Here is a 27,940-nt window from a genome sequence, read left to right as displayed (position 1 = left end):
CCCTCGCCCCCAGGCGGCCCACGAGCTGCAAGCAGTGGCGGGCAGCACGCGGCCCCGGGCAGCACGCGGCACGAGGCAGCGACCACCAAGACCGGGTGGGCTGGGCGCCCAGGCCACGCCTCCCGGGTGAGGGGCCGCCCCTGGGACTAGACTCCAGCGCCCTCCAGAATGCAGGCTGCTCCCACTTGGCGGGGGGAGCCCAGGAGAGAGGTCCCAGGCTTGGCGGGGAGGCATGGGGTCAGGGAGGGACTGGGAGTGGGGGCGCCCCCAGGCCCAGAGGGTGAGCGTGCAGGGTCTGAAGCCGGCTGGGCTAAGTTTGCAGGAGCTGGAGGCTGGAGGCTCACCAGCCGCGTGGCGCAGATGGCGCTGTCTGGAGCTGTGTAATGGTGGAGAGTTTGCCCAGTCTCCACCTTGCAAGTACTGGCCCTAGCATGTGCATTTGCTGAAAGCCCACTCAGGCCCCAGCTTCCTTGGCCCAGCCTGGTGCACCGGCCTAGATCCCGCTGGCACCCCACCTTGCTAGGCCTGAAATGTGCATTTGCCAAAAGCCTACCCAGGCCCAAACTTAGTAGTTCTAGAATCTTCCGTACTAACTCCTGCCTTCCCCTAAACTCTGTTGAGGCTCTGTTTAGTCTAGGCCTAGATGGAATCGACTCCCGGGAGTCCAGGACCTTGTCATGTCTTGGTCCGACCCCCCTGGGCCCTACCGGGACCGCTCTCTGGTTTCTCACACAGGCCACGTCACCATGGCAGAGACTGAGATCTCTGTCCCTTCGGGGCAGTTTACCAAAATCAAAGCACCGGAGCTGGTCCCAGAAGTCCTACTAGAGGAGGAGGAAGACGGAGTGTGCAGAGGGAGGGAGCCCCCGGGGCCCGGAGATGGGCAGGCCCTGTGCCCCTCCAGGCCCCTCCAGGCCAAGGGGCTGGAGCGCGAGCAGGAGCCGCTGCTCACCACGGAGGAGAGCGGGAAGCACATTCTGACGCTGCAGACGGTGCACTTCTCTGAAGACGTCAGCTGGCTCAGCCCGCAGCCCCAGGACGGCGTGCAGGGGACCGTCCAGCCGGAGGGCAGCGGGCCGCAGCCCCTGCTCTGGCTGGGCGAGGGGGCCCCGCCATGCGTCACCATCAGCCTCCAGGAGGAAGTGTACTCACTGCAGGAGATGCAGGTAATGGAGCTGCACGTTCTGGAAGGCGGCCTGGCCGGGGCCAGCGAAGAGAGCAAGTTTGTGGTGAGCCTGGCAGAAAGCCCTGGATTGTTGAAGGTAGGGCTGGTGTGAAGCAACAGACCCTGGGTGGGGGGGAGGGGGGGAAGGGGGGGTTGGCAGGTTGGGAGTTGGCGGGTTCGGGGTAGGGGGTGGAAGGGGGGGCAGATTAGGGGGGTTGGGGGGTGGGGGTAGAGGGTGGGACTCCGACAACTTGAACTTTCTTTCTTGGTTGCCCTTTGTGCGTGGTCAGGTAGGGACCAGGGAGCTCTAAGCTGCAGTTTCAGTTACACACAGTAAGAAGGCTGCCCCGGGAAAATCCGGGAAGACCTCCTGCTCTTTTCTAAGAGTTTAAGAAGTCACGCCAAGGAGGACACTACAAGGCGCATTGTGGCTTCAAAAAACTGTTCCGTTTCGATCCCTGAGCCCTGAATGCCTAAGAATGATGGCGTCAGCATCATAGATGATCTTCTGTGCTGCTTTAATTCTTGTGTTTTTCTCTGTGTTCTGTGGTTTCATGGAGGCAGAGAGTCGAACCGAATGTCATGTAAGAGAGCGCGTGTAAGAGGCTCACTTTCATTTGTTAGCTTGAGAAAGGCCGGGACGAGGACCAGCTGTGGGCTGAAGGCAGGTTCGAGCCCCAGGCGGGAGAACAGCTGTTCCTGGTGGAGGCGACGCCGGGAGACGGAGGAGGAGACGAAATCGTGCTGACCATTTCAAACCTGCACGTGGAAGGACCGGAAGATACGCCCGCATCCGGTCAAGGACACGCTGACAAAGCCGACTCGCCAAAAAAACCAAAAAAGGCGAAGGGTAGGCCAGTTCGTAGCCCAGGAGATGGTGGACACGAGGGGGCCGCTGTTTTTCCTTAGGGGCACGAGGTGGTGGTTGAGATTTTCTGCGGTTGACTTTTAGTCGCTTTCAGGCTGCCAGGAAATGGGAGAAATGTTGAAGTCACGTTCCAGGTTGTGAATCCAGTCCCAAAGAGCTGGCGTCTTGGACATGAATGTTTTTAAAGCAGAGTAAAGACGCTCCTGCAATGTTCCGTGTAGACACAGAGAAGGGGGTCCCTGAGCCGCCCCCAGTTTGCAGCCCCGGGTGGGGGGGCGTGGCGCAGGCCGGATGGAGGCGAGGGCAAGAGCCGGGGGGCCAGAAGAAGGCGTGACGTCCAGAAGGCAGCGGAGGCATCTTGTAAGGAGGGAATGTTTAGGTGAGGGGAGGGAAGAGGACTCGGAAACTGTAAAGACCGGGGATCCCCACTCCGGGCAGCTGGAAGCGGTCCGTGGGCAGCTCCGGAAGCGCGAGGGTGGGCAGCTCCACGGGTGGGTGCTCCGAGACCGAGATTGGGACAGGATAGGAAGGACCTTGAAGCTTAGTTCGAGTCATACTAAAACTACGGTTGTGTGGCGGCAGCCTACAGCGTCACGACCCTCAAAAATTACTTTTTTTGGCTTTTTGGAAAATACTAGTTTCTCTCTTATCTAAAGCAAGAGAGCTCACCCCCCAAATCTCAGTTTCTAGCTCATTTGTACAAAGTCATCTCTGGCCACACGTGGCTGTTTCCTCCCAGCAACAGGTGTCCGGGGCCGGGCGGGGACTCCGGTTTCGAAAGTCGCACTGCTGCTTCTCCCTGCGTGTGGCTCAAGTCATTCATTCGGGTCCATGGCCTCTGGCTTCAGTAGGCAGCTGAGTTTGCAGTCTTTGCTGTGATATATATACATTTACATCGCCCTTCCTGTGTACTTAAATCAAGAGATCACGCCCCCGAATTCCCAATCCCCAGGTCGTTTTAGTTTTCATCTACTCATGATTGTGTGCAACCATCCCCAGTACTTCCAGGCGCTTTTCGTCCCCCAAAGAAAAGTGAGCCGCAGGGACACCTGGGTGCCTCAGTGGGTTAAGCGTCTGCCTTTGATTCGGGTCATGATTCCCGGGGTGCTGGGATGGAGCCCCATGTTGGGCTCCCTGCTCCGTGGGGAGTCTGCTTCTCCCTCTGCCTCTGCCCCTCCCTCCTGCTCATGCCCTCCCCAAATAAGTCAACAAATAAAATCTGAAGAAAAGCAGTAAGAGACGTGTACCCACTTAGCAGTCACCTCTGCATGCTTCGTTGAAATGGACTCGACACACACAGTACGTGGTCTCGGACACACCCGTACGTGGTCTCGGACACACAGAGTTCATGGTCTTCTGTGTCCAGACCTCTTCACTGAGCATCACCAGCGCTTCGGTCCTTCGTCCCTGAGTGGTCGTGGGCCGTGGGGACACCGCGGGTTTCGTGTACGCTTCTGTCCATCCGTCACCATTTGGGCTGTGTCTGCATCTTAGCCAGCGTGAGTCGGGCTGCTGGGAGCATGCGTAGACGCCTTGTTGTTTGCGAACTGTCCTCCTGTCCTTTGGGACGTGTGTGGAGGAGTGGAATGGACTTGCCGGGGTCGGGTGATCAGTCTATGTTTCAGTCTCTGTTCAGTGTTTAAGGACTTCCCGGTTCCCCCGGCAGCCGCACCGACCTACACTCCCCCCAGGAGTGCGGGAGGTTCCCGGGCCTCTACACTCTTGCCAGCCCTTCTTCCCCACTAAAAGAAAAAATTAGAGTCGTCTTAATGGCCATAAAGAGCAACCCACTGTGGCTTTGACTTGCGTTTCCCTGGTGCTAATCATGGCATAGGAAGGTGGTGAGAAGTTAACTTCAAGGTGTTCTACTTTCATGTGCTTCTGGCCATTATGGGTTCTCTCTGGAGAAAGGTCTACAGAAATCCTTTGCCCGTTTTTCAGTTTTGCTTCCTTTCACCGCTGCCACAAACACCTTGGATCGGGTGGCTTAGAGGATAGAAGGCGTTCCTTCACGGTCTCAAAGGCTGGAAGTCCGGGATCCTGGTGTTGGAAGGCTCTAGGAAGGAAAGCGTTCCAGGCTTTTTCTTAGTTTCTGGCATTGTCACGATCACAGCCTTTTTTTTTTTTTTTTCCACTCATAGATGTGTCACTGGACTGTGCCTCTGTTGTCCCGTAAAATCCTCCCTCCCCCTGTGTGTCTCTCCCTGGGTTTCTTCTCTTCTTCGAAGGGCACCAGTCATACCCACCCTCATCCAATATGATCAGAAGCTTGAGGACATCTGCAGAGACCCTATTTTTGCAAGTAAGGTCACCGTTATGGATATTTGCCATTAGGATTTCATTGCATCTTTGGGGGGATCACAACTCAACCCATTAACCTTCTATTTCAAGTTTGTTGGGTGTCGTATCATGAAAGCCGCTGGAATTTGTGAGGTGCTTTTTCTGAATCTGTTGAGATGATGATGTTTTTCTTTCTCTTCTTTTTGTTTATATGGTGTGTTGTGCTGATGGGCTAGCTGTGTTGAACCATGCTTCCATTCCTAGGATAAAGTCCACTTGGTCTCGGTACATAATCCTTTTAATAAACGGCTGGGTTTGGCTTACTAGTATTCTATTGGAAATTTTCCGTTTGTATTTATAAGCCTTATTGGTCCCTAGTTTTCCTTTGCTGACTTTGGCTTCAGTATCTAACACTGTCTTCATGGGATGAATTAGGAACAGCCCTCCTTTTTCGTGTGTGAACTTTGGAAAGGATTGATGTTCCTTCTTTAAGCATCTGGTAGAATTAGACTTCTGGTCCTGGGGATTTCCTTGTGGGTAGTTGTTTGATTCATGATTCAATCTTTTTATTTGCTAAACATCTATTCAGATTTTCTATTTCTTCTTGAGTCAATGTCGGTAGTTTCTGTGTTTCTAGGAATTTTCCATTTCACTGGTTTATCTGGTTCGTTGGCATACAGTCGTTCAAAGAACTCTCTTACAACCTCTACCCCTGTGTACAGTTGATAGTCCTGTCTCTACTTCCCTTCCTGATTTTGCTTATTTGACTTTTCTCTTTTGCTTCTTGGTTGCAAGTCTAGGTGAAGATTTGTCAGTGATGATCTTTTAAATGAACCCACTTCTGCTGCCATCAGTTCTGTTGTTTTCCTGTTTTCTACCTCACTAATGTCCATTCCAATCTTCATGATTTCCTTCCTGCTGCTAGCTTTCGGCTTGGATTTCTCTTATTTGTTTAGTTCCTCCAGGTGTAATGTTAGGTGATTGATCTGAAATGCTTTTTCAGTGTAGGTGTTTACAGCTAAAAGTTTCCCTCTGAGTACTGCTTTGACTGCACTCTGTAGGCTTTGGTATGTGGTGTTTCTCTTCCATTCGGCTGAGTATTCCACAGTGACTTTGTGATTCCCCCTTTGACCCACTGGTCACTTGCGTTGTTTAATTTCCACATGTTTATGAATTTTCCAAATTTTCTTCTTCTTTTTTTTCAATTTATTTATTTTCAGAAAAACAGTCAGATTTTCTTCTTTTATTGATTCTTGATTTCATGTCATCGTGGTCAGAAAGCATATGATTTCTATGCTTTTTTAATTTTTTGACTTTTTAAAAAAGATTTTATTTTATTTGAGGGAAAGAGTGTGTATGAGCAGGGGGCAGGGAGAAGGAAAAACAGACTCTCCGCTGAGTGGGGAGCCCAAGGTGGGGCTCAATCCCAGGACCCCGACATGGGGCTCGATCTCAGGATTCTGAGACCATGACCAAGCCAAAGACAGACAGATGTGCAACCGACTGAGCCACCCAGGCGCCTTTAATTTATCAGTATTTGTTTGGTGGCCTAAAACATGGTTTTTCCTGAGAAATGTTCTGTATGTACCTGCAAAGAGTGTCCGTTGGGCTGTTGTTGAGTCAAGTGTTCCGTAGATGTCTGTCATATCTGGTTGATAGCGTTAAATCTTCTGTTTCCTTGCTGATACTCTAATTGTCTTCTCTGTTGTTGAAGTCTCCCACTGTTACTGAGGTGCTTCTTTCTACACTCAGCTCTGTCCATTTTTTGCCTCAGGTATTTTGGGGCTGTGTTATTTGGTGCGTATATATGTTTATAATTGTTCCACCTTTGTGACGGATTGGGTCTGTTGTTGTATAATCTCTTCGTTTGTCTCTTGTAACAGATTTTGTCTTAAGGTTGCTTTGTCTGTTACTAGAGTTGTCCCAGGTCTTCTGAGTGCTGTTTGCATGGAATGTGTTTTGTTGAGTCACCCCATGATGCTCATGATGCTTAAAAAAGGATGTGCCAAGTTCCTTCAGTGTGTTTCCATGAAATGTGAACATCTCAAGGAAGATTTCTACAAATACACAAACTCTTTATCTTCTTCTTCTTGCAGAAGTAAAGCGAACCTTCCACTGTGATAGCTGCATGTTCACCTCTTCTAGAATTTCGAGTTTTAATCATCACATGAAAACCCACAGCACTGAAAAGCCGCATATGTGTCACCTTTGCCTGAAAGCTTTCCGCACCGTCACTCTTCTGCGGAATCATGTCAATACCCACACAGGTACCCCAGAGGAGAAGGAGGTTTCCCATCAAGGATAAGTGTTAACGTTTACGTATGAATGCGAAATCTACCTATTGGCATATTAAAATAACACGTTGAACATTTAGTTTTCCTTCAGTTTTGCCTCAAAACATCAAATGTTACAAAGAGTTTTCTCCTAAATGTCTGGGGTATTTGTGATTTTTAGAGGGCCTCTTCTTAATTTTTAAAGCATTCTGAAACTGAGTCTAATTTATAGGTTATAAGTTCCTCAGAGAACGTGTGGTTGCGTCTTGTTTAATAGGATAAACTGTGGGATTTTGCAGGAACCAGGCCCTACAAGTGCGGTGACTGCGACATGGCATTCGTCACCAGCGGAGAACTGGTCCGACACAGACGCTACAAACACACTCACGAGAAGCCCTTCAAATGTTCCCTGTGCAAGTACGCCAGCGTGGAAGTAAGTTCATTCACATGCTTGAAGCTTCAAGGTGCTCTTAGTAAGAAGTGGACATGAAAGTTAAGTTAACACTAATAGAATCTCTTACAAAAGTAAGTTTCCCTAAAGATATTATTCATACAAAATCTATGCAGGAAGTAATACTGATTCTATTTTCTGGGTGTAATAAAGTTGGAGGGGCACCTGACTCCGTGGGCCAAGCGTCTGGCTCTTGGTTTTGGCTCAGGTCACGATCTCTTAGTTGTGTGATGGAGCCCTGCTGGGTGTGGAGTCTGCTTAAGATTCTCCGTCTCCCTCTCCCTCTGCACCCATCCCCTGCTTGCGAGTTCTGCACGATCTCTCTCTCTCAAAAAAAAAAAAAGGAAGAAAGAAAATTGAATTTTTTTCTTTGAATACCAATTAACAAAAGTACAGTACAAATTTACAAATGAAATTACTTGTACTTGAGAAATGTTTCCCCAATGTGTTAGAAAGTCCTATCTGGTATTTTACGGAATTTACTCTGTTCTACAAAATCCAAGGGTGTTTGCTCGAACGGAACACAGAACCAATCAGAGTTTTCACTGCAACTTCGGGCCTTCCCTCAGTGGAACCCGGGCAGATACGAGGCAACTTGGGGAAGAATCCGATGTGGCCCGTTTCCCCTCTCAGACACAGGGAGACCACCTTCCTCAAACCTTGGTGGTGTGTTACGGTCCTTTCAACCAGATCGTTTTGTTTATACCTTCCACGTGGCTCAGCCACGCTCCAAATGAAATGACAGCCGCCTGCGACACTTCCTTTGCCAAGCCGGTTCCTTACGAGGAGCTGTGAAGGGCTGCGTGGCTCTCCGTTCCGTGCACGCTGGGTCCTGGGTCCGAGCCCATCTGGGGACGGATCACACACTTGCGGGGAGCGGAGTGAACGGGGACGGCTGGGATTTCATACATGACGCAACCCCATTTCGTAAATGAGGGAAACTCGCAGACGGGGTTGGGATTTGGTTCCAAGAATTGTTTTCCCCACTATTACTATTTTTAAAAATTATTTGTCATCGGAGTGAAAGGTGGTGGCTGGGTATGAAACACGCAGGGAAGGTTTCAAAGCACAAAGCTGTCCGAGACTCCGAGACTCAAACCGCCCCCTTGTTGGTGTCCTGCGGGTTCTCAGCACAAGCTTGCGTGTCGGCAGAGAGCCGTCTTGTCTCGTCCACACGCAGCCTGAGGAGCGGTCGGCCTCGATGTAGGGACCCTGGCCACTGCCATGGCCCCTGCCCTGCTGCTCTGTTGCAAGGGGCAGGGGACATTGTAGTCATCTGAGCTCCCCCCGCCCTGTCCCTTGACACTGGGGCCTGCAGGAATATGTCCAAGCTGTGGGCTGATGATGACACCCCTGAAAGCTCGTGAACACCCCTCGTCGCTTGCTCCCTTGGGAGCCACGGAGGACAACTCTGCCCACAGCGGCCTGTGCTGCTCTCTCCACGGACCAAACATTTCCCGCTATAATTGTTAGAATTTTCTCTTTTGCCTTCTCATATACTCGAAGACATGCACTTTGCTTCTAAAACTCTCAGCTGAAGCTCTCCGTCTGCACCTTGTTTTCCATCTGAGTCTTGCGTGGTTCTCGGAATGTTCTCCAGGCTTAATGCACGCTCGTCACATACCAGGAGCCAGACCCGGCATAGCTTTCCCGAGATAGCAGCCAGGGCCGACACCGGCTCTCTGACGGCGGTCGCCCAAGGGTGGCCCCGTGTTCTGCTGAAGGCAGATAAGGGCCCGCAGTAAGAGCGTGCAGGAGAACAGTTCTAAGAGGTGATCAAACAGACAAGAAAAATGATTAAACCAGAGGGAATATGCGGTTTACCTTTCAATTAATTGCCTGGGGTATATAATTAATCAAATTAGAAGTTGCTTCCTTTTACTTAAAAGTTTCTTCTTGGGGCACCTGGGTGGGCTCAGTGGGTTAAGCCTCTGCCTTTGGCTCAGGTCATGATCTCAGGGTCCTGGGATCGAGCCCCGCATCGGGCTCTCTGCTCAGCGGGGAGCCTGCTTCCTCCTCTCTCTCTGCGTGCCTCTCTGCCTCCTTGTGGTCTTTGTCAAAAAAAAAAAAAAAAGTTTCTTCTTTAAAGAAACACTAATATTCATGCCATTTAGGGCCCACACAGCCCGTCTCTGTGAAGTGCTTCACGGGGAGGTTGTTGGTCCATCAAAGACCCTGTTTCGAGGTTCCCGCCTTATTTACGCGAACATTCGTCTTCCGGCCTCTGAGTGCGGATCTCCACCTGCCCCTGAGACAAGAACCCCAGACTTCTGCCTTCCCTTTGTAACATGCGGTGGGTCTGAGAGTTTCTCGAAATTGCTGCTCCTCGCCCACCGAGGACCCCAGACGCGCCTATCAGATGGAAAACATCACCCCGGGTGCAGGGAAACAAAGTCACGAGTGGTTCTCCGTGTTGGGCGCGTGCGATCCCCGTGGACGTTACAGTCGGAGCGATCTCCAGATCTTCTGTGACGCTGACTCACAGGAGGCGCTCATGACGCGGAAGTGTTGACCGTCCCCCGTCCCCTCGTCTGTCTCCCAGGCCAGCAAGCTGAAGCGTCACATCCGCTCGCACACGGGGGAGCGTCCCTTCCAGTGCCTTCTGTGCAGCTACGCCAGCAAGGACACCTACAAGCTGAAGAGGCACATGAGGACACACTCAGGTAGCGTGAGCGGGCTCGGCCCGGCGTCCCCGTGGCACGGGAGCCGGGACAGAACGTTCCTGGTGGCCCGTGGGAGGCGCAGACGTCAGAGCGGGCATCTCCATCCCTTCTGGGGAGTTGCGCAGCCCCTCTGCGTGCGCTTAGCCCCGGCGGGCCCACGGCGGGCGGGGAGCGGACCACCGTCCAGTGTCTGCCTCCGGGGCTGCGTCGAGGATGTCTGTCCCCTGCTTCACTGACCCTCCTGTTTTAAGGCAGAACAGAAAGCATGCTGGTTTCCTCATGCGCTTACTTTACTTTTTAGTTATTTTTCATGGGCCTGTAGTGGACACACACACTCATTTCGGGGGCACAACAGAGGGACTGTCCGGTCACACACTTGACTCAATGCTCATCGTAAGTCCCCTTCTGCCCCCGCACAAGCTGACACACACGACGTGAACACAGAACCTCCAGTCACACGCCCCGGGCCAAGCTGTACATCCCCGTGACCTGTTTATTTTATAATTGAAATTTCATACCCCTTAGTCTCCTTCCCCTGTCGGCCGGTCCCTCAACCCCGCTCTCCTTGGCCACCTCCAGTTCTCGGCATCGATGGGTCCGTTTTGTCCGTTTTGTTCCAGAGAGCCCACATCTAGGAGAAATCCAACGGTGTCTTTCTCTGCCTGAATCTTTCACTTAATGTGACCCCCCACTAGGCCCACCCGTGTCATCACACATGACAAGATCTCATTCTTCTTTGGTGGCTGAGCAATATCCCATTTTATGTATAAATACATATACATACGCACCACTTCTTTACTGAACTGTTGTTCAGTAAAGTCGTCAGTTGTCAGTCACATTGCAGGAAACCCAGGGGGCCATGTATCTTTCCAAATCACTAAATACCCAGAAGTGGGACTAGTGGGTTAGATGGTATTTGTAGCACTTACTCTACGTATATTCTTTGTTCGAAGACTGTGTTTACGTGTATGTCTCTGTTCTGTAGACCTGGGTGGGCACAGGCAGCTGGCGGGGACCAGTAGCTCCCAGATGGCGGGAGAGCCGCCCGTCTGAGCCCCTGTCCACAAGCTGTGCTTGACGTAATGTTCAGGCTCCAGTCGTGTGGTTAAATGTCCAAGGAAGGGGTTGAGACAGGAGCCTCGGGGATGAAGAACGGCTTTCAGCTTCAGGGACCTGTGGAGGGGATCCCGGTTTGCTGGGCGAAGCCACCAGAGGGTCACTTTTGTCGTTCGTGTCACAGGCGAGAAGCCGTACGAATGCCACGTGTGCCATGCTCGCTTCACCCAGAGTGGCACCTTGAAAATACACATCGTACAGAAGCACAGCGAGAATGTCCCCAAGTACCAGTGTCCGCACTGCGCCACCGTCATCGCAAGGAAGAGTGACCTGCGTGAGTGTCTGGCTTCATGAACTTCCTTTAGGGACGGTACTGGTTGGCTCTTAAGGGACACAGCCTGGAAACTCGTGGAGCCCTGGCCTGATGACGGGCAGGCTCCTGGTCTGCAGGACCCGCTGCCGAAGAGGGTTTTTTCCCCAGTGGTCCTGTGGTGCCATCTAGTGGTGAAATGGCAGAAGTGCAATTCCGTGGCTTGTTTCTCGTGGCTCTAAGCCTGTTCACTTCCGGGTACACCTGCTAAGCAGTCAGTCACCCGTATGTTAGCTCTTGAAGGACTTCCACCGGTACTGTTTTGTTCCACATTGAGCCTGGTTTTACAGAGGGTGGAGGGGCTTCGATGATGGAGGAGCTTAGAGACACAGCGTGAACTGCCCCATGGTCCCCTAAGCTAGGAGGGGCCCAGGTGCCCAGAGGTGGCCGGACTCTTAAAGTTCTCCTGAGTGATACTGTGCGGACCTTTCTTAGACCCCTCCTGTGACCCTAAAACGTTCTGGGAGCTGAGGTTGCGACAGGGAGAACCCAAACAGCCCTCCCCTTAGGGGACTCACTGCAGTAAAAGGGGCCAGCCTGTGCCCCGACATCCTTGTCGTGACATGGGACACCCTCTTCATGGCACGAGACAGCACGGAGCGAGAAAGGCACGCACCATGAGAGACGCTGAATGCCAGATTTAGGAGTTGGGGTTTGATCCTGTCCCCACGGAAAACTGGGCAGGGCTCAGCAGGGGAGAGACGGTGAGTGATGAGCCTCTCCCCTTCGTTCCGGGAATCCTAGGCTTCCCGCTGTCCCTGATCTCACTTCTCTTGCCAAAGCGTGTAACACCGTGATACTCAGAGCATGTTAGCACAAGTACAAGTCACGGATTCACCCGGAGAACGTCTGGAGATGAGGTGCACAGTTTGAGAACATTTCTGGAAGAGTGAGGGTGGTTTTTTGGAGTTTTAACCTTTTTCTAAAAATCTGGAACATTCTGTCAACGTTAGTATAGTTACCAGCATGCCACAAAACACAGCCTAGTGGGACTTTTTAGGGCACAAGGGCTACACGTCTGTTCCCAGCACAACAAAATGATGTAGGTTATGCCTCATCTCGGTGGGGGGGAGGGCTTTGCGAACTCCGGAAGTCTTCCTGACTGCCCCTGCCAGGGAGGTCAGGCTCCCCAATGACTGGGTCAGCACATCACAGGTGGACCTCCTCCAGCTGTCCATTGGGGTTTGGCCTCTCCCCTGAAGGGCCACAAACCACCATGTGTGAGACTCAGTTCGGTAGAAATTATTCTGAAGTACGGCCAATCAGACCTCACTACACGTCCTAGGTCAGTGACAACAGAGGAAGAAAGCAGGGCATCGACTTCTAACAGAACATCTCAATTTTTTTTTTAAGTTAGGTTAGAGAGGTCCTATCTTTGTTATGCAAAATTGCCTTAACATTATCCTGAAAACCCACCTACACCGTGATCAGGTTCTCAGAGCACTTGGTTCAGTGACCACGTTGGGTCTGCTGTGCCGCAGCTTCCGCGGGACCTCCCTGCCTAGTGCAGGGGTGATCCGTGGACCTGCCAGGACAAGGTGCCTTCTGAGCAGTGCCCAGCATGGAAAGATTTCATTCCCCGGGAGGCAGAAGGCCTGGAGACCTTCTGGCTGTCACAACTGGGGAAAAAGGTGCTGCTGGTATCTACTGGGTCAGGGACGCCGCTGAACTCGCCACAGTGCCCAGGACAGCTCCCCCAAGAAGAAACCAGCTCCCGGGGCCAGCAGTGCTAAGACGGAGAAGCGCCAACACAGGGCTCAGGAGAGCAGCCAGCAGAAATCACACGGTTTCAGCGCCCGCCCTTCTGTTTCAGGTGTCCACCTGCGCAACCTGCACACGTACAAGGCCACGGAGATGAAGTGTCGCTGCTGCTCTGCGGCCTTCCATGAACGCTACGCCCTCATTCAGCACCAGAAGACTCACAAGAACGAGAAGAGGTTCAAGTGTGAACACTGCAGTTACGCCTGCAAGCAGGTACGAAGTCCCAGGCGATTCGGGGAGGCGGAGGGAGGCCGTGGTGTGTGCAAGACGGGAGTGTTGCAGGCCATCCTCTGTCGCCGTGAAAATACTGAACAGTTGTTCTTTCAGAATAACCAGAAAGCAGCCGTGGGCCAACATGTCAAAGCGACGATTCTTAAAAGTATGGTTGAGAGGGGCGCCTGGGTGGCCCAGTCGGTGAGGCGTCCGACTCTTGGTTTCAGCTCAGGTCATGATCTCAGGGTCGTGGAATCGAGCCCCAAGTCGGGCTCCACGCTCAGCGAGGCGTCTGCTCCAGAAATCTCTCTTCCTCCGTTCCTCCCTCCCCGTGCATGCTTTCTCTTTGCGGTCTCCCGAAACCCAGCGGCAGGGGAGAGCAAAGTGCCCAGCGGGTTGTCCGAGTTGCCAGCCCAACTAGCCTGGACCCCTTCTTCCCTGGACCACTGCTCCCACTTGAAAACACAAGCGACAGACTCGCCTCTTCCGTCTCAGACGTTTGGCAACACTCTGCCCTTTTTCTGAAAGTAAATAAAACGAGTCCATCACTTCCAGGAAAATGTGTTGCCAAAGATCTGATTTCAGCTGTCAAGAGGAAATACACAATTAGAAATTTGTATTTCCACCACCGGGAGCTTGACAGCTTGCTAACACTGAAGACTTTTCTAACGAGACTGGAGCGATTTTAAGGAAGCATTTCTTCTTAGAGCTTCCTGAAATGTGTCAACAGTTGGAAGCTCTGCATTACTCAATAAACTGAGATTTGCCAGATGACCGATCAGTCCACTATTTTACAAAATCATTCATGTAGGTAAAAGATGCCCTCCAAGTACAAGATAGGTCAGTGGACTGGGCTGGAATGGAATCCAGAAAGGCCCGTCTTCCCCATGCGCCCTTCCTCACGCCCTCCTCCCGGGGCAGGGTCGCTCCGTCCCTCCGGGGCCACACTGTCCGGGAAGGAGGGTGCGAGGAAAGGCGTGCGGGGAACAGAGAACTCATAAGAGAGAGCCTTGGAGAAACACAGTTCGGTTTCAAACAGGAACCTAGAAGTGGGCATGTGTCTCCTCTGCGAGACCATGGCATTTAAGATAAAACATAAAATGGGTCTTTTGCTTGACTTTATATGTATCTGTGTCCTGCTTCTCCCAATTATATACTCATGTAAATCTTAGTTAAAAATTCTGGTTATTTCCTCACTGAGAACAGCTTTGATCACTTTTATGCTTTTAAATAGGTAGTAAGATTTGTCCCAGTGATTATCATTTCGCTCCCCAAGGAATGTTCCACTACAGGCCACGAGGGGCTGTGGGACCTGCTGGGAGCTCGCTGGTGGCCTGGCAGTGGGGATACGGGCAAGTCTGGTTCCTGGTGGGGCAGGCTGTGCTCCACCCTAGGAATGCCGCCCTGACAGGGTGTGCGCCGCCGTTTTTCCTCACCATGCGCTCCTCGCTGGGGAGGGAGGGAAAGTATAAAATAACATCAAGGATGAAAATGTCTACGTGTGTTGCTCAGCAGCTTGTCTCCCTCGGCTTCCCTCCCAGGAACGTCATATGACCGTTCACATCCGCACCCACACGGGGGAGAAGCCATTCACCTGCCTCTCGTGCAGTAAATGTTTCCGGCAGAAGCAGTTGCTAAACGCGCACTTCAAGAAATACCACGATGCCAGTTTCATCCCGGCCGTTTACGGATGCCCCAAGTGTGGCAAAGGCTTCTCCCGCTGGGTAAGCTTACTTAAGTCCCAGTAAATCCTCCTCGAAGAGGTTCCTCTGTTTCACAGGCGCTGAAACCCGGGGAGTTTAAACCCAATTATAGAAACTCGCCAGGGCTGAGGGCAGCGTCTGTCCTGCCAGGGGGAAGTGGTTCTTAGCTTTTCGGAGTCACCGAGCTCTTGAAAATCTTATGAAAGTGTGGTCTCCCCTTCCGAGAAAAGAAAAAAAAAAAAAAAAAAAAGACAGTTCTGCAAAGAAAATCTTGCAGATCGTTTTAGGGAACTCTCATACTCCCCAGAACCTGCGAGGACGCCTGCTTTCGGCGTAACATGTTAACATTGTTCCTGTGAATTAGATTTAGGCTGCTTCACAGAGAGGATGCAGGTTTCAGCACATCTCAGAGACGTTCTTAGAAAAGTGTTGTTGGTAATTCTTTAAGAAATACCTTTAAAAAAAAAGTACCTTTAGTCCTCCATTTATTTATTTTTTAGGCGCTGTATTCATTATCTGTCACCATCTAACAAGTTATCTCAAAACGTAGTGGCTTAAAAAAACAACAGACGTGTATTACCGCACATTTTCTGTGGGGCAGGAATTTGAGAGGGGCTTGGCTGGGTGGATCTGGCTCAGCATCTCTCATGAGGTTACAGTCTGGTTATTGTCCACTGGGGGCCGCCTCATCCAAGGCCTGGCGGGGCCTAAAGCTCCACTTCCAAGATGGTGCCCTCCCCTGACGGTTGGTAGGAGGCTTAGTTCCTCACCACATGGACCTCTCCATTGGGCTGTTCCTCACCACCCCCAGCAAGGGGGAGAGAGTGAGGGGGAAGCCACTGGGCCCTTTGTCAGCTAGTTTTAAAAGTGACCCATTACCTGTATTCATTAGAAACAAATCAGTAAGTCCAGCCCACATTCGAGAGTGGGGGGTGGTGGGTTTTTTTGAAAGGAAGAATGTGGAAGAATTTGTGGCCTTTGAAAAACCAGCCCAGATGATGGACCAGATCCCTAGACCGTGTATGTGCTCCCGGCTAGCTTTTGTAAAAGTGTCTGAATGATCTGAAGTTGACCCTGTTCATGGGGAGAAAGCTTTCTCTTTTCCCTTTGTGTGTTTCTGGGTAATTCCAGAGCATTAATACTCAAGTTCAGAATTTCGAATACAAGCAGTGGCAATGCTCCAAACATAGCCGCGTTCATACCGAGTTAACACTGTAAAGAGTCAGCAGTGTAAAGAATCTGCGTTTCAGTGTGAAGAACCAGGAAACAGAGAAAGAATGAGTCTACCTCATAGAATTCCTCGGAACATATTCTTCCTGCGTTCAAGGAAGTGCATTTGGACTTGCTTCTAGAATACGGGCGTGCCTTGGAAAGAGCGTGGGCTTCAGTTCCACAGTAGAGCACATGTCATGATAAAGTGAGCTGAAGGAATGTTTGGTTTTCCGTTGCATGTGAAAGTTGACGTTGATGCTGTGCTGTGGTCCGTTAAGTATGCAGTGGCATTACGTCTTTAAAAAAGCATAGACCTTAATTTAAAAATACTTTACAGCTAAAAAATGCGAACCATCCTTTGAGCTTTCGGCAAGTTATAATCGCTGATCCCAGATCACCATAACAAACACAATAACGGTGAAAATTTTGCAATATCATGAGAATCACCAAAGTGTAAATACTGTCTGTAAACTTGCTCGGTGCAAGACTGCTACGGACTTTTCACTTGTAAAAAAATGCAGTTCCTAAAAGTGCAGTAAAGCAGAGTATGGTAAACTGAGGTGTGCCTACGTCAAAGACCTCTTACAGCTTCAAGATGAAGAGACAAATACCCAGTGAAAAATCAGCAAAGGGCCTAAACAGACATTTCTTCAAACAAGACCTACAAATAGCCTGTGAGCGTGTGAAATGAGGCTTAGCGTTGTTCGCTGCTTGGGAAATGCAGAGCAGAATCACAGTGGGAACACCTACGGCCAGCCTTGAGGGGTCTACAGTCAAAGGAGACAGATGACAAAAGGTGTGAAAAAAATCGAATCCCTCTTATAGCCCCGGTGGGATTTGAAAATGGTGACACCACCTTGGAAGACAGTCGCCTAGTTTCCCAAAAAGTGAAACATAAAGTTAGCATACGATTCAGCCGTTCCACTCCTAAGCGTATGCTAAAAAGAACTGAAAACACAGGACCACACAGAAACTTGTACACAAAATTCATAGCCATAGCATTCACAAACAACCCCAAAAAGTGGAAACTACTGGCATGTGCGTCAACTGATGAATGGACAGAACACTGTACATCCATGCAGCGGAATATTACACAGCCATGAAAAGGAATGAGGTACGTATGCACCCAATAACGTGGTAAACCTTAAGAGAAGCCATATATTCCATGACTCCTTTTTAGGAAATGTCCAGAATATTCAGACAGAAAGTAGCTTAGTGGTTGCCAGGGGCTGGGGGAGGGAACATGGAGAGTGACCCTTAAGGGCTTAGGGTTTCTTTCGGAAATGTTCTCAGATTGATGGTGGTGATGGTTTTACAATGCTAGGAATAAACCGTTGAGCTACACAATTTAAGTTAAAGATGACTTGTATGGTGTATGAATTAAATCTCAATAAAACTGTTAAAAAAATTAATCCATTTTCAGTTCCATTTGGAAGTTCCCACTCTGTCCTGACAACAAGTAAACACCTGAATAGATTGAAAAATTAACTCTTGTAGGATCTGTAGGAGAGGGGAGGACACGGGGCCAAGCGCCGGCCCGGAGAATGGAGACAGACAGGTGAACAAAGTCGAGGCCGCCCAGAGCGGGGACTCCCAGGTAGAGGCCTCCACGGGAACCAGTGCAGGGGCAGGGAGACCTGAACGGTGACTGAGGACTTGTTGGAGGCTCAGGGCGACCACCTGAGAGTTAGAAACTGCAGCCCGCTCACAGAGGCGCCCCAGCACTGCGAGTCTTACCACCAGGAGCCGGACCAGGCTCCCGCAGTGAACAATCAGAAGAAGAATCTCCGTCTGCTTCCTTCCAGCAGGAGGAAGGGGAAGAAGGGATCTGAACCATTCCAGAACATTCTGTTCTCCTTACCAAGGTCTCCCTCTGGGGAAACCAGCTCACCAGAGCCTAATCCGCTGGGATATCATCAGAGCTAAGTGTCCCAGTGGAAGGGAGACCCCCGACTCCAGCCCACGAGAGCCATCGGGTCGCACCTGCGGTGGAAAATAAAGCCAAGAAACTCTTGTGAGGTTCACGGTCCAGAGGCTCGGTTCACGGACACAGTGAGACCCGCTCCGGGGCTGCAGAACATGCCCCCTCCCCCCATCTCCCCTCCGCTTACCAAAGCCCTGTTTACAGCAGTTCCTTTCCCCTGGGCGTCAAGTCCAGCTATCAGGAAAGCATGACGAGGCATCCCCCCAAAAAAGTCACAATCTGGAGAGACAGAACAGCGAAACCAGGCATGGCAGGGGCGTCGGAACCACCTGGAATTTAAAACAGCCTGAAGGACACGCTGAAGGCGCGCTTGGATACAGTCGACAGCACACGAGACCCGGCGAGTAACGGGAGGTGAGCCGAGAGGGGCGCCTGGATGGACAGGGAGAAAAGTTGTGCAGAATTCACGTCTGATACAGGAGGGAGATCCAGAATGCACAAAGAGCTCTTAAAACACAACCCTAAGGGGCGCCTGAGTGGCTCAGCGGGTTAAAGCCTCTGCCTTCGGCTCAGGTCATGATCCCAGGGTTCTGGGATCGAGCCCCGCATCGGGCTCTCTGCTCAGCAGGAAGCCTGCTTCCTCCTCTCTCTCTCTCTCTCTCTCTGCCTGCTTCTCTGCCTACTTGTGATCTCTGTCTGTCAAATAAATAAATAAAATCTTTAAAAAAAAAAAAAAGGTGAGCAGAGAGAGAGAAATTCTATGAAAGAACAGCAAAGAATTGCTACAATGGAGAAAAGTGCTCTGATGAATGAGATCGAAGGAAGGCCTTATAAATGGAGAAGAACGGGCCATGTTTATGGATAAGAAAACAATGTCCCAGTGTCAGTCCTTTAGAACTTGATCTACAGATTCATGCGATTCCTTTCAAAACCCCTGCGCTTTAGGGACACCCAGTGGCTCAGTCAGGTGAGCGGCTCTTGACGTCGGCTCGGATCGTGATCTCAGGGTCCCTGGAATCCGTGCTCAGCGGGGACCCTGCTTGAGAGTCTCCCCCGACCCTGCCCCTCCCGTGTCCTCCCAAAATAAATAAATCTAAAAAAAAAAAAAAAAATCTCAGCACATTATTTTGCCACTACCAGCAGAATGGTTTTAGATTTACGTGGGGAGACAAAAAAACGAGCATCGCCAACGCAGGACCTAAGGACAACAAAGCTGCAGACGGATCTGCCCGCCTTCGAGATCACCGTGAAGCCGGAGTGATCACGGCACTGTGTGCTGGTGACAGAACAGACACACACGTCCGTGGGACAGAGAGCCCAGACACAGACCCACACCTCCCGTCCGCTGAGATCTCCAACAAAGGAGCAAAGACAGCGCCGTGGAGAAAATACCGTCTTTTCAGCTGATGGTGCAGGAAGAACTCGAATCTGCATGAAAAAAAAAATCCAGAAAGAGACCTGACACCCTTCCCTAAAGTTAATTCAAAATGGATCACAGACCGAAATGTCAAATGCAATACTATAAAACTTCTGAAGATAATGAGAAAATCGAGGGTAGGGCGGGGACTTCTCAGAGATGACACCAAAAGCGCCATCCACGACAGAAATCTCGCAGAAGCCGGCCTCCACTAAGATGCACGACCTCTGACTTAAGAAGACCAGCTCCAGACAGGGAAGAAAGTTGTGCAGAATTCACATCTGATACAGGATGGAGATCCAGAATGCACAAAGAACTCTTAAAACACAACCCTAAGGGGCGCCTGACTGGCTCAGTGGGTTAAAGCCTCTGCCTTCGGCTCAGGTCATGATCCCAGGGTCCTGAGATCGAGCCCTTCAGGCTCTTTGCTCAGTGGGGAGCCTGCTTCATCCTCTCTCTCTCTGCCTGTCTTTCTGCCTACTTATGATCTCTGTCTGTCAAATAAATAAATAAAATCTTAAAAAAAAATACACACACACAACCCTAAGAAAACACACAACCCAATTAAAAAATGGGCAAGAACTTTTACAGACGCTTAACCAAAGGTGTATGGGTGTGAAGTGAATGCATGAGACATGCTCCACGTCATATACCTTTCGGAAATGCACATAAAACAAGACCCCATCACACACCTATCAAAAATGGCCCACATCCAGAGCACTGAGGACACCAGCCACTGGCCCGGACGGGGAGCAGCAGGTGTGCGTGGGCCTTGCCGGTGGGCGTGCAAAATGGCGCAGTCATTTTGGAAGACAGTTTGGTGCAGCACTGTCGGAAGACAGTTTGGTGATTTCTTCTAAATTTAACGAACTCTTACCATACCGTGCAGCAGTCACACTCCTGTTCACCCAAAGGAGTAGAAAACTTACATCCACATAAAAACCTGTTCCTGGATGTCTATAGCTGCTTTATTCATAACCACCCAAAGCTGGAAGCCACAAGGATGTTCTTCAGCAAGTGAGTGGATAAACGGGTCCATCCAGACAATGGAAGAATATTCGGGGCTGCAAAGAAATGAGCCACCAAACCTTGCAGATGTGGAGAAACCTTAAACGCTTACTACTAAGGGAAAAGGGCTGGCACTCTACGATTCCAACTGTAGGGCATTCTGGAAAAGGCAGAACAATGGACACAGTAACAAGACGGTGGCTTCCATGGATTGGGAGGAAGGGATGAGCCGGTGGAACACGGGGGAGTCTGAGGGCAGCACAGCTAATGTGTGGGTGCAGAATGATGGACACGGTCATCGGACATCTTCCGCACCCACGGAACGAACAACACCGAGCGTGAACCCCGGTGCAAACTGCGGGCTTTGGGTGACTTTGATGTGTTCACGTAGGTTCATCGGTTGTAACAAAAGTACCCCCCATTCTGGTGGGGGCGCGGATCGTGGGGGAGGCTGTGCGTGTGTGGGGGCAGGGAGCATAAGGGAAATCTTACTATGTCTCCCGCTCCGTTACGCTCTGAACCTAAAACTGCCCTAAAATATGAGGTCTTTAAAAATAAATATGTATATATCTGGATACTTGAATCCAATTTAATTTTTAGCAAGTACATCGTTCACCAGCTGCCACTCCTCATCACGCAGCGGTTTCCACACCAGAATATGTCACAGGGCTGTGGGCGTCCTTCCGCCCCAGGGAGGAACCCAGCTCTGGACTCCAAATGGCGGGTCCCTCCTCTTTTGAGAAGCAGTCCTCTGACACGGCTGTCTGTCCTATTACTCTGCCCCGGGTCCTAAATAACCTCGTTGCCCTCTCAGCTTATTTAATATCTTAGCGAATTACCTTGCAGGGGCTGGGTGTGGTTCGGGTTGTTCATTACTCCAAATCCGACATCCAGAGCCACCAGCCATGAGGTTCGTGAATTGGGAGGGAGACTGTGTGTTTGTGGACACAAGCACGGGCTTTGCTGGGGAAGAGGACACAGCGATCGTCATATCCTCCAAAGAATCCTTGGTCCCAGAAGGCTTTGTTTGTGCAGAATCAGCATCTAAGTCAGGGACTGGCAAAGTTTCTCCTGTAGGGGCCAGGAAGTAATGTGTTCAGCTTCGCAAACCGGTTTCTGACCCAGCTACCACTGTAACAGAAAAACATCCACAGGCGGACAATTCATAAATGAATAGACATGGCAGTGTTCCAGAAAATTTCATATATATATATATCTTTTATTTATTTAAGAGCGAGAGAGAGAGAGAGAGAGCAGAAGCGGGGGGAGCAGCAGAGGCATAGGTAGAAGCAGGCTCCCCGCTGAGCGGGGACTGGATCCCAGGACTGGATCCCAGGACCCCGGGATCATGACCTGAGCCAAAGGCGACACTTAACGCACTGAGCCACCCAGGTACCCCCAGAAAACTTGTTTTTCAAAAACAGTTGGCCGACTGGATTTGACCCTTGGGCCATGGTCTCCCAACCCAAAATGGAAGACGTTTCAATAACCGGCACCAACCCTCTCCTCTTGCACATGAGTCCTTCCCCTTCTACCCATAAAATCCAGGACAGTCCGGCAGAGCACCACACTGAAGCCGGGGTGGAGGGGGGAGTTAGGTGGGAGGTGTTATTTCACTGCCCTGTCACCAGGATCTCATTTCCCGTGTGAACTTCCCAAACAGTGAAAGATTTCTAGCTTACGTCATTGTGGGTGTTCCTGTGTGAGAATGCATCGTTCATAGTCTTGACCGGGAAACCTGTGACTTCCCTCTTGATTCTGAGTGTCGTGTGTACATTCAGTAACTCCACGCACGGTAGGTCGGGAGAGGGCCTGGCGGGGCAGTGGCACTCACATGGGGTGTGACGGATTTTCTCAAAACTGACAGTCTGTTCAGTTTCTGGTTCCACATCAAGCCTCGCTTGGGAGAGTAGACAGATTCCAGAAGAATAAATGTCTTCTCATGGACTCCTGTATATATTTATAAATAGACAGATTTTATAAATATATAAATATATATATATATAAAATAAGCTCACTTTTGGCTAGACCTAAACACAACAGAGGGGTCCCCTTTTTTAAAAGCCACCTTTTTTGTACAAGAATAGACCAGGCATTGGGCACCTGGTGGCTCAGTCAGTTGAGTTTCCCACTCTTGATTTTGGCTTAGGTCGTGATCCCAGGGTCATGGGATCGAGTCCTGTGTCGTGTCCACTTGTCCCTCTCTCTCCACTCCTGTCCCCACTCGCACGCACTTGCTCGCTCTCTCAATTTAGAGTAAATAAGTATCAAGGAAGAAAGAAAGGAAGGAAGGATGAATGGATGAATATACCCGGCGCAGGTTTCCCTGCTTTCCAATGGCTGGGACTTTACCCGTGGGATTCTAAATGGCATTCTGTCCATGCTGCTGACCCACTGTGTGCCCCGTGTCATTCCTCCAACAGAGTAACATGCAGAGACACTCGGCGAAGTGTGGCGCGGGGCCAGGAAAGCCGGCTGCCTCGGGGAAAGTGAGAAGAAGCAAGAGAAAGCTGGCCGTCCGAAAAGAAGCAGTCCAGGAAGACGGTAACTCGTTTTCAACAACCTCGGTTCTAATCTGAGTGATTTTCTTGGGATCACGGCCTGGGCGCTGAGTGTTACCGTGCAGGGGACGCACCAGTGTGTGCTGGGCCCACTCTGTGGCCTCCCCCACCACCTCAGGCAGGTTTTGAGATCCGTTTTTGCACCCCTCCCGGCTAGGGGTGGGAGTGGTCCCTGGCCCAGTGGGCGCAGTGGCTCCTGCACCAGTTTGAGCTGCAGAGCGCCCCCTGGTGGACTCCACATACCCGTCACGGGGGCTCCTGGCGGGGCTGGCTCACGAGGCGGAAGGCTGCCCCCTCTTAAGCCAGCAGGCTGTTGCCTGAACCTGGCTGGTGCCTGTAAAGGTCCTGGGGCTGCTGTGGTGGTGGCCACAAACTGAGTGGCTTTAGAGCAACAGAGGCTCACTCTCTCTTAGCTCTGGGGCCTGGAAGTCCTAACTCAAGGTGTCAGAAGAGCTTGTGCTCCCTCTGAAGGTTCTGGGGAGATGCTCTCCTGCCTCTTCCTGCTGGTGGCTCCAGGCTTCTCTTGGCTTGTGGACACCTCCCTCCAGCCTTCCTCCCTCTTGTCTCTCCTCTTCTTTCCAAGGACGCTTGTCCCTGGAGATAGTGCCTGAAAAATCTGAGATGATGTCATCTTGAGACCCTTAACCTAATTAGATCGTCACAGACCTTTGTTTCACATGAGCTTACAGTCACAGGTTTGGGGAGTTAGGATGTGGACCTCTGTCCTTTGGGGCCACTGTGGGCATCACAGTCTTTATCGCTGGCCTTAGGGGAGCAGACGTGGGTTCCCAGGTTAGAACAAAAAGGGCCTGTGTCCCGTCTTTCCTGTGAAAGGGTCTGTTCCGCGAGGGGACAGACCTAACTCTTACGGACGCAATCTCTTACGTTCTCCATTCCTGTCCTACGAGAGTCTTTGAACTGAAGGGCATGACCGGAAACCATACGGCCATACGGCGAAAACAAACAGAACACGACATCCTCGTTCTTAAATCCCCTATGTCTGGATCCCAGCCCCAGTGCTTGACGTGAATGCTCCTCTGGGTACCAGACAGCCTGTTCCTTGCTTCTGAGCTGCCAGATAAAATCAGGGCTGCCCAGCTAACTTTGAATTTCGGATGAGCAACGGATACTTGTTTAGGGTGAGTATATCCCATGGGGTATCTGAGATCTGCTCGTACTGACCAGTCCCCGTGCTTGGCAGGCGGGTGGTCAGACTGGAGTTCTTCCGGACGGGGCACTACGAGCTGTTCAGACCTTCCTCCACATTCCCGCGTCTTGCCCCCCGGGACGGAGCTGGGACCCGAGTTCCGGCCGTCCTCCCGCAGCTCCCCGGCTTCTCCGTCCGCAGGCACAGGCTTGCAGGGTACACTCAGAAGAGAGATGAGCGCCCCAGGACAGATATAAAAATGACAGAGCCAGCCTGGACCATATTTGTCTTTTCACTGACGATGTCCTAAAACACCACTTTCCATGGTTTTCCGGAGGAATCTCTCCCACCCCCACACCACCCCCGCCCCCATCTGAGGTCTGAGCCCCCGTGGGGACTCTGCCTGCCACCCGCCTCCCTGTTCTACCTCCTCGTGTCCCCTCCCCCTCCCCCCCCCGCCAGCCTGTCACTCGCACCCAGCCTGCCCCCCCCCTGCCCGTCTTGAGCACACTCAGGTGTCCTAAGGAAAAATGAACCCCCGCACGACGCCCACCCTCCCTGGCCCATGAAACTCCCATCACGTTCACGCTGGGCTCACTCCTGCGCCTCCCGGGCCCCTGCATCTGCACCTCGCACCACAGAGGTCCCCCGAGGTTCCCTGTTACCACGTCCCACTGGCCTGTCCCTGCTCTGCAGCCAGGGCACGGCTGACGGGTCACCCTCTTCTTCACCCAGTCCCTCCTGCTTGCTCCACGTGCCTTCGTCCTCCTGGTGTGTTCCCGCTCCCCCAGCCACCTCCACCTCTCTCCTCCTCCTACCCACCCCTGCTCCTACCTCGCCTCGCGTCCACAGCTGCATCACCGCCACGCCTCTGTCACGTCCGCACCTGCGCCCGTGTCCGCACCTGTGCCCCCTCCCCCACAACCCTCACCCTCTCCCGCAGCAAGTCCCTGGTGATCTGGAACGGCAGTCCCTGTGCAGCCTCCCCAGGCCGGGAGCAAATATCCTGTAGCCTGGCGAGCATCCCCTCTCTGTGGTCCCCAACGGGGTCACTGTCCTTCACACCCTCAGCCTCGCTCTCTCCTGCCACCCTGCTCTGTGCTGGTGTTTGAGGCCACGACACACTGGCAGAGCCCTCGCCCACTTCTCAAGGCCACAGACGTGGGACCGGGTCCACCCTGTCTCCCCAAGATGTCCGGGACCCCATCTCAGGGACTCTCCCCTCTGTCCCCGCTACCCGTCATCGACCACCTCAACCCCTTCCCTGTGCACTCAGCGTGCTGAAGACCGGGACTCTGGGCCTGGCTCACCGCTCCCACCGTCTAGGCCCCCAACCAAACTGCTCCCCCAATTCCATCCAGGCCAGACTCCCTCTTTCCTTTGCCTGGAATTCCTGCTGACTCCCCCCATGGATCCCCAAGATCTCACCTTTGGATCCCAGAGATCTCGGTTCTGACCCCGACCAAGTCAGCCCCACCCCACGTACAGCCCAGGACTGTGCTCCTGCTTTGCACATCCCCACCTGGTACTCAGCGACACGTCTGTCTGATTGTTTACCAAGCGCCAGCTCTCACCTGCGCCGAGCTCCCCTAAGGCAGCTTGGCCCATGACCCCACACCAGGCCTGGCATTGGCAGGGCTCATTCATTCCCACTTAACCAAACAGGCAAATACCGAACCCAGCCCTTTATCAGAGAAGAAAAACAGGTGAGACCCAACTCAAATCTTTGGACCACTTTAAAGAGATCCAGGGACCAGGTTACTGGGATTCACACTCTGTGTTGGACTCCACATTGTCCATATAAATGTGTGACTTCTTGGCTAGACACCTGCTGGCTCTCTTGACACCTAAATGCAGTATTTTCTTTGGATCATCTATTCAAGCCTCTAAAAGCCTTTGGCCAACTTCTCTCTTCACCAGAAGATCAAATAATTGGAGACAGAAGTGTCTTTGAAAATGTCACCCTTGGTTGGTGACCTGCTGGCCGTGAAGCAGAGTTCAAGTACACCTGCTTCCACGCTGGCCGTGGCCTTTGTGGCTGGGTGGCAGCACCTTGCCTGTGTCAACGCTGAACTTCCTGGACGCTGACCCTGAACTAAATGAGAACAAAATCAGAGAGATGAGAAGTGGGTCTGTACCCACAGCCTCTCCCGATGGGCCTTTTGCTGGCATTTGAAACCGGAGCATTGCCCAGACCTGGTTGTGAAGGGCACGCAGAGCACTGCCCGCCCTGGACGCTCGCCTTCCAGAAGGGCAGAAATGGGAAGGCCCTCATAGGTTTAAAAAGGGACAGTAATAAAAATGGGCATATTAAAACATGTCTCGTATTTTGGATGGTCAGCTTCTTAAGCAAAGGATGAATGGAAACTTGTGACCTGGTTTATAGTAGCAAAAAATACTTGATTTGCATTCCAGGGGTTTTTAACCTGTTTTATCTGGATGGTGGTCTGGCTTCTACTTTGCCGTGCTGGTGGGTCAGCTGTAGGTCACCCAGCCTTTCGGGGTAGATCTCTACAAGTCCAAGTTCCTTTGCGTACGCAAGACCGGGTCTGAGTGCTCTCCCCCCCCCCCCCCCGCCCCAGAATGCTTCAGGAAACCACAAGCAAACCCACCTTCAGACAACCTTGAACCAACAGGTGAAGAAGCCCTGGTGAGCGCGGGCTCTGTGTCGGCCCTTCTCGTGGGCAGCCAGTGACGTTCCCTGGGTGTTCTCGGGGAGTCATTTGGGAACTGGGTAGAGGGACAACTATAATCAGATTTACAGCCATCTAGTTTTAAGTTTCAAAGTTGTGCCGACAAGAATCCGCTGGAGGGTGGGAGGGAATGGTTACGGATCCCGGCGTGGCCCGCGGTGGGGGCCCAGCCCCATGTGTGACCCCGAGCCAACTCTGGGGGTTCGCCGGGAGCAGGGACAAACGCCCCGTGAGCAGCGGGCTTTTCTCGTTCCGGTGGCATTATCCCCTGAGCTCCGAAACAAGACAGGTGAGCTGAACGGCTCGGCCACTGCAGAGCTCGGTGGGAGCTGCATTCAGCAGAGAGCCCCGGTTCTCACGGGGCTCTCTGCTGAATGCAGCTCCCACAGAGCTCTTTGCACTTCCCAGCAAACATGCGGCAGTGCCTGGAAACGTTCTTGGTTGTCACGAGTGAGGAGGAACATTCTGGCATCCAGTGGGCAGAGACCAGGGCTGCTCCAAACACTGCATAACACATGGGACAGCCCCTAGCGGCGAATCATCCAAACTTAAAAGCATAGAGGGCCGAGGTTTAGAACCCCTGGAGCTCACAGGTGCTGTCCGAATATTTATACAAATGTCTTGTAAATGGGAAAAAAAATCATTGTCTAAAATGTTTGCTATGGAGGGCCTGGGTGGCTCAGCGGGTTAAAGCCTCTGCCTTCAGCTCAGGTCATGATCTCAGGGTCCTGGGATCAAGCCCCGCATCGGGCTCTCTGCTCAGCAGGGAGCCTGCTTCCACCTCTCTCTCTCTGCCTGCCTCTCTGCCTACTTGTGATCTCTCTCTATCACATAAATTAAAAACTTAAAAAAAAAAACTATAAAAATAAAAAATAAAATGTTTGCTATGTTCAACATTGAGGGATTATTTACAAAAGGTACAGGCACTGATTTCTTGTCTTTATTTTAAATTTTCCCAAACCCTGTGCCCTTCCCCCAAGAAGTTGCCGCTAAGAAGGTGTCCCCTGTGAGGCTGGAGCAGTGCCCGGGAGAGGTGGTTCCTGTGCCCTACGGAGGCGTCGCGCCTGAAGGAGTGACCTGTGACGGCTGAGCCGCGGAGACTGAGAGTTCCCGTTTGCAGCGGTTACCTGCTCAACAAGTTAGAAGTTTGTAGAGTCTTCTTTGAAACAACTAAG

General features: G+C 51.7%; 1 protein-coding gene across 1 annotated transcript; it reads left to right on the top strand.

The window, feature by feature from the left end:
• The first annotated feature begins 746 nt into the window (after positions 1 to 746).
• On the top strand, positions 747 to 27,940 carry CTCFL (CCCTC-binding factor like). Its single transcript, XM_059408027.1, has 10 exons — positions 747 to 1,262; positions 1,796 to 2,015; positions 6,410 to 6,580; positions 6,886 to 7,019; positions 9,580 to 9,700; positions 10,941 to 11,090; positions 12,940 to 13,100; positions 14,642 to 14,824; positions 22,788 to 22,908; positions 27,746 to 27,940. Exons 1-10 carry the CDS (start codon positions 747 to 749, stop codon positions 27,853 to 27,855), a joined length of 1,887 nt encoding a protein of 628 aa, XP_059264010.1. The 3' UTR covers positions 27,856 to 27,940.

Source organism: Mustela nigripes, chromosome 7 (genome assembly GCF_022355385.1).
Source record: "Mustela nigripes isolate SB6536 chromosome 7, MUSNIG.SB6536, whole genome shotgun sequence".
NCBI lineage: Eukaryota > Metazoa > Chordata > Mammalia > Carnivora > Mustelidae > Mustela > Mustela nigripes.
The sequence above is the reverse complement of the archived record's forward strand: the minus strand, read 5'-3'. Positions and strand labels throughout refer to the sequence as shown.

Excerpts from the sequence above, each read along its gene's own strand:
- CTCFL (XM_059408027.1), top strand. The coding sequence starts at position 747 with ATGGCAGAGACTGAGATCTCTGTCCCTTCGGGGCAGTTTACCAAAATC. Across the intron at positions 2,016-6,409 it reads AAAACCAAAAAAGGCGAAGG|AAGTAAAGCGAACCTTCCAC; the intron begins GTAGGCCAGTTC and ends TTCTTCTTGCAG. Across the intron at positions 14,825-22,787 it reads GCAAAGGCTTCTCCCGCTGG|AGTAACATGCAGAGACACTC; the intron begins GTAAGCTTACTT and ends TTCCTCCAACAG.